General features: G+C 37.3%; 1 protein-coding gene across 1 annotated transcript in view; it reads right to left on the bottom strand.

Moving 5' to 3' along the window:
- The window catches only part of GRIA3 (glutamate receptor, ionotropic, AMPA 3), a 141,562-nt gene that overhangs the window by 103,685 nt on the left and 27,903 nt on the right, over window positions 1-9,974 (bottom strand). The window contains exon 3 of the mRNA XM_009997227.1: window positions 5,765-6,004. Within this exon, the coding sequence (XP_009995529.1) occupies window positions 5,765-6,004 (240 nt within the window). The remainder of the gene's footprint in view (window positions 1-5,764; window positions 6,005-9,974) is intronic.

The raw sequence follows: 9,974 nt of genomic DNA, 5'->3' as shown, positions 1-9,974 counted from the left end.
TGCTACCAGCAGTTTCATTTTTCCCCTTTATTGAAGAATGATCTTCATAAATGAAGACAGAAGTTTCTGACAGAATCATAGAACCATTAAGGTTGGGAAAGACCTTCAAGATCATTAAGTCCAACCATAATCCAACTACCACAACCACTAAACTATATCCTGAAATGCCACATCTAAATGCTTCTTGAACACCTCCAAGGATGGCAACTCCACCACCTCCTTGGGCAGCCTGTTCCAATGCCTCACCACTCCTGGAGTAAAGAAATTTTGCCTAATATCCAACCTAAACCTTCCCTGGCATAATTTAAACCAATATCCTCTCATCCTATCCCTAGTTATTTGGAAGAAGAGACCAAGACTGGCCTCTCTAGAACCTCCCTTCAGGTAGTGGTAGAGAGAAGTAAGATCTCCCCTGAGCTATCCCTTCTTTAGACTAAATAACCCCAGTTCCCTCAGCCTCTCCTCATATGACATGCCCTCCAAAGCCCTCACCAGCCTCTTTGCTCTTCTCTGATACAGAGGTCAGGCCGACAGGCCTATAGTTCCCCAGATCCCCCTTTTGGCCCTTTTTATTGGATTGCATTTTCATTGCTGTTTTTAGCAGTCCTTAGACCAGAACCTGACATCCCAAAATCCCCAGGAATCTATCAGGTACTAAAGCAGAGTCCTTTCAGACTGCACAAAAAATTAGTCTTTCTCCAGATGCTTTGCAAAAATGTTATGTTCCATGTATCAGTAATTTTCAATGCAACTCTTATTTCATTAAAAAAAAAAAAAAATCAATTTAATTTTGTGGAAGATATAATGAGCCTGGTTCTACATACCACTTCTTTTATCAGCTCCAATCTCCCTCTCCCCAGGGAAAGCTGTACAGAAGTGTCTTGTCCTCTGATAGCAATAGATAACTAACCTCATTTTGTAAAAGCAGAACTAAACAGAAGGGTTATTCTTTGTCTTCAGCAGAAGCAGTGAACCAGACCTCACTGCCTTGTACTGAACCCAATTCAAGACAATTTGATGCCTGACACATCATTGAGGAGCTTAAGGCTGTACCTCTTTTTTTTTTTTTTTTTCTTTTTTTTTTTTTTTTTTTTTTTTTCTTTTTTTTTTTTTTTTTTTTTTTTTCTTTTTTTTTTTTTTTTTTTTTTTTTCTTTTTTTTTTTTTTTTGACTCTTTACCTGACATTTCTTCCTGCAACAGTTTACCTAAAGGTCTTATATTTAAGAGGAATATGACAGGTCATATTTTCTGAAGCTGTAGTTTCAGGCCTTCTGCACCCTTACCTGCCTGTTACATTCAGATCAAATGAGTTTCTGTGGCAATAGAGCTTAAAGACGTAACTGCTTTTAAAGCTGATATTTTCAGCTTTGCTTAGCCACATAACCTGGGGCTTTAGATGAACACTTCCATTCCTCAACTTTTACCTAGTGAGTGTTAACCAATTAAAAAAAATTATTAATAAATTAGCCAAAGATAACCTTATTTACCCAAACTTTTTTGCCCCTTATTGTAGGTATTCCTGGATACCTATGTACAGACTATATCAAAAGCAAATTACAGATGATTTTCAGATTTAGAGAGGTATTTGGTTACAATCCATAAAGACAGGGATCTATCTGTAGCTCTGTTTAGACTGATCTCCCATGGTGTAGGCAGGCATTACACAACATCACTTTCCTGTCCTGTGATGACTCTTATGATCTGAAGGAGGAGGAGAACGACTTGATACACATCACAGAAATCACTTGGTGTGATTCTGTTTAAATGATCTACATGACAGAAATCAATGTCTCTGTGCACAGCAGGTATGACAAATCAAAGTAACGTAGGACGAAATGTCTGTGTCGTACTGACAGATGGGAAGTGAAATATCTGTACCAAACAGTGCTTCTCAGGCAAAAATAAACTGAAACGATACCTAAGGAACATTATGGAAATTTAAATAAACAAAAAAGTTGGCTATCACAATCTAGCATGCAATTTTTATAATTAAATGAGAAGTACTTCACACTTTCACACAACGTTAAGTAAGATGACTATGAAACCCACAGGCTTACCTTTCCACACATTCCTACTAGTGTTACTCAGGTCCACTGCTTTCAGTGGAGTAACATCTGATTTACAGGAAGGCAAAGCAAGAAGAGAAACAGATCTGAAGGCTGGAACTAAACCTGAGGTTTTTGATGAAAGATAATATTCACCATGAGATGTAAAAGGTGACTTTCCTGACAAGTGCTACCCAAATTCTTACTAGCTTTCTGTACATAACCCCATCTCATTTCATTCTGACATAATCTTAACTAGTGTTAATTCTACTGCAAAGAAGCCTACTGAGGAAGTTAACACCACATGATTAATCAGATATTTTGCATACATCACAGCAACCAACAGTGTCAACTTACTGATGTGAGTTAATACAAACAGAAATCAACCTTGCCTTCCCCTTTCACATGAACTAAAAGCATGTGGCATGGAATGAACATATGCCTGTTTCTTCTATACACTGCCTAATGAATGTCCTTTCTTCCCTTTGCAGCCATTTCCTAATGCATCATTACTCTCTGCAAAGTACGATGTATTTTCTCTCCTGGTCCTAGGAGAAAAACATGCAATTTTGTATTTCTCTCAAATTTAGTTTCTTCACAGAAAACTAAGTGCAGCAACGGAAATAAACAATTATAAGCCATAATTCTTGCTGATGGAATTAGTCTATCTTGCATACCATTTTTCTTTCTGTGTGCTTTAGCTGTTTTTCAGAAACTAAATTATGCACCTGCAGATAAATATACATTTGAGAACACAATCTGCAACATTCAGTCATCTCATAGCAACAGAATGTAATGTACTAAGAAATATAAATATATACAACATAAATGCTAACTCACTGGATTAAAAGCTTCTCTATCTAGCTATCTAATTGTACATCTTATGTTCTATTGTTTCAGATTTATCTTTTGCCTTCATTTCAGGAGCCAAAAATCACAGTATTGTGTTTAATGTCATTGAGGGGGAAACCATATGATTATACGATTTGACGGCAAAGAAGAAAAAAGCCACTCTTTAAGAAAACAAATTTTCTAAAGCTGATTCTCCATTTTCCTAAGCTTAAATGGAAGTAGTTCAATAGGCAGTATAAAACCACTAGAAAGTTGATTCAGTTTGTATGGCATCTGTAATATGCTGTGGTATTTATAAATGAAATGCAATGTTTAATACATGGCAGTGTTTTGCTTCAGCAGAACACTGTAAAACTACTTGCAAGAACAATTTAGCCCATAACTAATACTAAACATAAGAAAGAGTTGTCTAATGTTTTGCCATTTCTTAGACTCTCAGAACAAACCAGTGAGATAATAATCTTCATAGAAAGGCAGTATTTAAATGATGGTTTATTTCAGGAACTGACAGTAAACTGCTTAACACCTTCACTTGACACTGCTTGTGCCTCAAAGCAGCTAAGTATCTAAGAAGGGAATTATTAAAAACTGTGACACCTCTAGCGTTTAATTTCCAATGGCATCTCAGCATAGGAACATGCACAGCCTATTCACTATCCCACACAGGGAGTCATTCACTATTATTATTGTTCAACCTCTAGGGATGTTGTTTTTTTTGTATTTGAAGGCACATCACAAAAATTTGGCAGCCTATTGGAATTGCCAAATGCTTCAGGTGCTGTCATCCAGGATTACTGCTCATCAAGTAAAGGAATCTAATGTCAATCTCTCAGTACCTAATTGCCCTGCCACTCCCACCTATATAAATCTTATTTATTTTAATCCTGGAAGAATACAGCAATTAAAACTCCGCTAAGACTGCTACCAGTTTTAAACAAACTAAACCAGATGGAATTGAAGGCAATCAGCTCTTCATTTTTGTTTCTGTTTCAGCAGATGGACAAACGTTCTCAAACAACAGTAACAAGGAAATGTGTACAGGAAGGAAAGAAAAGATGTGGTAAGGTTATCCCAAACAACTCAAAGCCCGTCAGCAAGCTCTCTATACACACTGATGCCTCTTCCATCCTAAAGACAGATTTCTTGGGCTAGTTTTGCCAGCAAGAGCAGTGGCTTAACCTGTGATTAAAACCTTAGTATGAACAAGGTAAAATGAAGCCTGGGCACAATGTAAATTGTTCCAAAGGGATTAGTCATCATAATAAGCTCATGATTAGACCATGTCTATCTGAAGATTGTACACACTGAGGACTGTAGAAAAATGCAAGACTCCAAGTCTTCCCTTACGACTTCTGTTACTATCTGTCTGACACTATTATCTAGACAAATTCCAGTGAAACAATGTTTTTTATTTTTTTCCCAGCATGAAGTGCCAAATTCCTCATTAGGCATGATCTTGGTTGACTGATGATCTCTTTCCAAAACAAACTTTATTAACCTTAATCATGGATAAGTTTCATCAGTCTTGGAACATGCAACATTTTACTTCATCATATGCTCTACATTTATCACATTTGGTCACATCAAACCTTTCTCACACAGACAAATGGCATATTCACAGGAGCTTTCATTTAAAAGTGGACTAAACCAGAAAGATGTGGTTTTGGGTAGCAGTTTTAAGACTTAAAAACTAATGGAAGTCTTAACTTCATACTTTCCTACCCAATCTCATAGCTAGTGTTTTTCAACACCAGAAATATTTAACACCTTCAAATCACTCAGAAAATTCTGTTCCTGGCATTCACCTCAAACCAGACTAAAAATTACTTTCTTTCAAAATACAGAATGTCCTTAGTTGGGTGATGCCATTAATCTTCAGCATGGAAAGTTACAGCCACTGAACACTTATCTTTATTAGGATACAGTAGCCTGGGGGATCAAAACTTCATCACAGGAGCTGGGAATGGAACTGAAGCTTCTTAGGCTCTATCCAGACCCCTTTGATATGAAGAAAGCCTTGGAGCTTGTAACCATGAAGTTGTTGAGAATGCCAGTGGCACAAAAGGCTACCCAGGTAAAACCTGTAACCAAGACAATTCTGTACGCTCAGAGCAGGTGGCACCAGCTGCTCCACAGAAATATGCAAGATTCCTGACAGAAAATGTTTTCTGATGCTTAGATCTCTTTTGACAGGATTTGCTAACCCTAGGTGCTTCTCAGTACTTAACAACTGGCTGAAGTGTGAAACCACTGTTTTTAGTATGTTTTCATTTAGTAAAACATAACACTGGTCATTCTTGTCATGTTTCTGAATTCATCACTGGATATCCATGTGACATATCCAGAGCATCTTTTCTCCAGCAGAGCCCTAAAGCATCTTATATATTATATTCTTAGGCTGTTATTGATGCCTAGACATCTCCAGAGTATATCTTAGCATGGATTATCTTTGTCCAGTAATAGAAGAGATGAGCATTTATGTAAAGTGGTGTGAGATTTGCAATGTCATGCACAATAGAAGATCTTGCTTAACAGCCTACTTCATAGTGCTGGCTTTATTTATCTTGCAAAGACTCAAAACCCTGGCAAGTGTTGAGGTTCCATGGAAACCAGGTGTTCCAACTTTAATGCTTACAGTCCTACCACTATCCTCCAGACAATCTCTTTACAAATGATCAGTAACATGAAGATACCTTCTTTTCATTATAAATTCAATTTAGTTTCTTCAGAACAAACTGGTTTTCTTGGACCATCAGAATATGCCTCCTATATCCAGAAGAAAATTGGGACAGGCTGCACATATTGATTCTGGTAATACTTACAGCGAGTTATGAAATAGAAAAATCACTTAAAATGCTGGTGCTTACCCCGTTCTGTGTCATAGAGGTACACAAACTTTTCCCACTTATAATGAGTCAAGAGACTCAAGATGGCTCCTTTTAATGCTGGTCGCATCTGGATGACAAACTGCACATCAGCATCTGTTGGGAAGCTGGGTGTGACGAAGGATGTGTGAAGGGCTCCACAAAATGACGTCAGTGTGTTCATTGACATCTGGTCATAGAATCCAAAAATGGCATAAACTCCTCTGGAAAACTGTGAACAGACTAACAAAGACAAACAGGGCTGTTCAAATCTGCCAAGCAATGAATGCAAACAAACTTGCAAGGTATATTTGATGTAAACCTTCTAAGCAGTCCTGAAATTGTTCTGTGTGATGCAGTAGATAGAGTGAATTACTTATATTACATACACTAATTTCAGCGTAGCTGTTAATTGTAACAACTTTGTCACCATTAAACTAGCCTGAGCACATTTTTAATCATAATTTTTCCTTCTATATTGTTATAATCCACTCATCTCCCCATATTCTTTAAAAACAAACATGGGATTACATTGCTTGTCTGTAAAATACCTTCCCTCCTTTGACTAGCACCTTGAGAGCTTTGTTAGCAGCTACGTTACAAATATCAGGTCTGTGTAAAAGCCAAAACATTAAGATGTAGTTTTCCCTGGTGCTCTACCTTGATTCAGACCTGCTTTACAGAAATATTTATGCCTTATTCTTTTATAGTCCAGAACTCCGAAATCTCTGTATGAAATCTGGGTGTGGTCTTTCCTAGTGAGAAATTAGTGGCTTCTGAACTGAGAGTTAAAATCTTTCAGAAACCATTTGGAAAGTGTAAGGCTTATTAATGACACCTCAAATGAGGAACAAAGTTTAGCTTCATGAGATGAAAGTTTCTACCCTTAACCTGGAGACTTTTAGTCATTAACCATTCTGATGTCCTGAGGAACTCATTTAGTAGGAGCAAATAATCAAAATGCAGTCAAAGGTCTTTTGTTTCACAGGTACTTATCTGGGGAAACAATTTCCCATACTTCATAGAGATAGAACAACAAGCATTTTGGACAAAAACCAAAAGTATTTTCATTTATAAATGTGGTCAACCTCATGGGAGTTGCAAGGAAAAGATTTTCTTTGTTGTTCAACTCTGTAGGAACAGAGTAAACTTCTTGTAACCCTAGGTTCTCTTCATGGAGGGCGATTTCATCAGAGACAGGGAGAGAACCTGAGATGAGAGATTCTGGGGCTCTGATCCATAGTCAAGATTTTACAACTAAAATGCTATCCAGCACAGCAGCACTTCTAAACCAAAACATTTCTGGATCAAGATGAGCTAGTCCCATTTGTAATTAAAATCAGCTTCCCAGAAAAATGTTCATTCAACATTACCGATTTTGCTTGTTAAGAACTGAATTTAACAATTTTTCAGCCAGCCCCATTAGCTGCTTTGACAAAAAGCTGCACGCTTAACTTTGCAAAGAGCAAGGGGAAGTAATTACCAGTAAAGCAGACATGACTTTTACACAGAAATATACAGCATCGTTACTTCTGAAAGTACCATCATGAAACATTTCCTGCCATAAATGCAACCATTCAGAATCACTAAAGCCTGTTAAAGTAATTTTTTAAAGGATTTTCCACAACACCAGCTCATTGGCACAGCATCATGCATAACACCTCAAACAGTCAGTCACGTGTGAAAATTTTATTTTCTTACTGGAGTTCCAGATGCAAAAATATAAATGCTATTAAGGAATTTCTTTAAGTGTTTAAGGCACTTTTACAGAAGTGAGCAGATGTGGATACCAGCAGCAAACAACAGCTGTTGTAGACAGAAAAGAGACACACATGAGAGACAGAGAGGGATTAAGAAGTCATGATTTCTGAAAGAAAAGTCTATAGAAGTTCTCAAGCACAGTAAAGATATAAAAGAAGTTATAATACAGCAAGAATTTATTCCCAGAGGCATGACTGAGAAATTAAATACACTGTTTCGAAAGGCATTTTGTTAAACTATATTCCAGCAGGATATAAAGTAGAAAAGCTACCATAAAAATTATCTGCTGAAGTAACAAATAAAAGGCACTACATTACAGGTGAAAAAAGGGGCAAATAAAGACATTACAGAATCTGGCAATCTCCAAATCATTTCAATGGCATGCAACCTCTCTAATTCCATGGGAATAATCACTGAAGTGGGGCTATAGCACCGCTGGATGTCCTCACATACACTGAGTGTGTACCTCACAGATCAGGCTTCTTTAACATATTTATTAATGATCTACGTTACTAGTTTTTAATGTAGATTCTGTACTGCAGAGAAAGCAGAGATCAAACATTCCAGGAAACATACCTTCTTGCAATGTAAACAAAGCATAGTCTCAAATGTCTCCTGACCCTAAAAACCCAGAGTATTTAAAACAATCCTGGGTTTGCCCATTGTTTCTTATCAGGTATAAGGCTCAGGAATACTTTTGACCTGTGACTCCACTGAAAATCTCCCAGATTTCTAGGGACCCAGTATCTGAAGAAAGAGTCACAAGGCTCTCAGAAAGCCTACCATGCCAAGTGTAGGACTACAATGAAGAATACAGATTAGCCATTCTTAAGGCTGCTGGTTCCTATATCCCATGGAGTCAGCAGAGAGAAGAGGTGCAGTGCTAAAGATAACCAACAGCAGCTGGCTCCAGCATGGACCAGTTCCTCTGCATTCTGCTGGGAACCAACCAACTGGTCTGGTTTGCGCTCTTTTCTTGTTCCAAGAGATATGGCACCTAGGTACCATGGTCCAGAGTGGTCCAAATGGTGGTCAAAAATGGTTCAAGGTCTTGTCCTTTGGACAAACCTCTGTCTTGCAAGGCTGTTTTCAAGCCCTGAATTAAGGTGTATCTATTCTCACAGCAGATCGTGCGCATTTCTGCAAAGAGACCATTCTCTCAATTCGTGAGAAAAAAAATCAGTCTGTGAACAATGTGACCCAAGCAAGACCTTCTCCAAACAATACTTAATAGCCAACATGGAGCTGCTGCTTGCACAGAGCATCCCAGTGATGGTGAAAGATTCTGATTTGGCCTTTCAATATTTGTAATTTTTTTCTGAAAAATTGTTAGAAGATATTGTTACTATTATTGTTACAAGTGCATCTCCATGCCCAGTCTTATTTCCTCTCGTTCAGGTTTGTATTAACAGCAGATCTTTGAGACTTAATACCTTTACAGACTGCCTCCTATTAGTTTTGAAAAATCTTAATCTCTTATGCTTCTCTGCCTATTTCGTATAACTTCTTTTTCTTGACTGTCTGTTCTGCATGCACTGTAGGGTGTCAATTAAATTTTAGTGTCCCGTTTAAAAGGCAAATAAAACTTTGGTTTTATAAGGAGAAGCTAAAAGGCCAATTATCTTGTTTATTTGCACTTTTGAACTCACAATTTTGTTACAATTCTGTAGCATTATGTCTTTTGTTTAGTTTGTGACCCAGTTTCCTATGTGATAAGATGAGCCCATATGATAATCCATGAATCCATAGCCATATTGTTACTTGTTTTCCAAAAACCAAACATGCAATCACATTCATTTCAATTACATTATTATTTTAACATCACTGAGCCATAGGCAAAATTTTAAAAAGGCTAACTAAACCTTAGCCTTAGGCTCTTTTACAAACTACTTTATACAGGCAATCAGGATGATCCTCATGTTCAACTAAGAATTTTTATATTTTTCCCTAATTAATTGCAGTTGATTTATGTTTGTTTTTCCCTATTTGAAAAAATGCAGATGGTCAAACATACACTTTGGCTGTTAAAGAAGTGATTTGGACAAATACTGATGCACCCTCGTTCCACAAAGACAAAAAAAGCAAATTTTTTTTTTAATTTTTTTTTTCTGAGCTACACCTTCATGAAGCTACTTCTAATTACAATGATGTGGATGTGCATCTGTTTCCAAGGATAGCACGGAGACAAGTTGCTTTATAACCTGATCTGAAAAACTTGCAATCTCCACAAGCAAGGGACAGAGGTCATGAGAAGTTATCCAACAGGGGATCATAATAAGCCATTATTTTGGCAGCAGGTGCAAGGTGAACCTCTATTAACAGGAGACTTAACCCTGGGCTTGTTCTCAGAGCTAGTTAGCTGCCACTTGCCATCATTTTCAGGAGAGGAAGGGATAGTACAACAGAAGTCTGTGAATTTTCATGCATTTCAAGAGAAGATAAGGAACTTTCA

The sequence above is a fragment of the Chaetura pelagica genome, unplaced genomic scaffold (genome assembly GCF_000747805.2).
Source record: "Chaetura pelagica isolate M959 unplaced genomic scaffold, ChaPel_1.0 scaffold344, whole genome shotgun sequence".
NCBI lineage: Eukaryota > Metazoa > Chordata > Aves > Apodiformes > Apodidae > Chaetura > Chaetura pelagica.
This window is presented reverse-complemented; position numbering and strand designations above follow the sequence as displayed.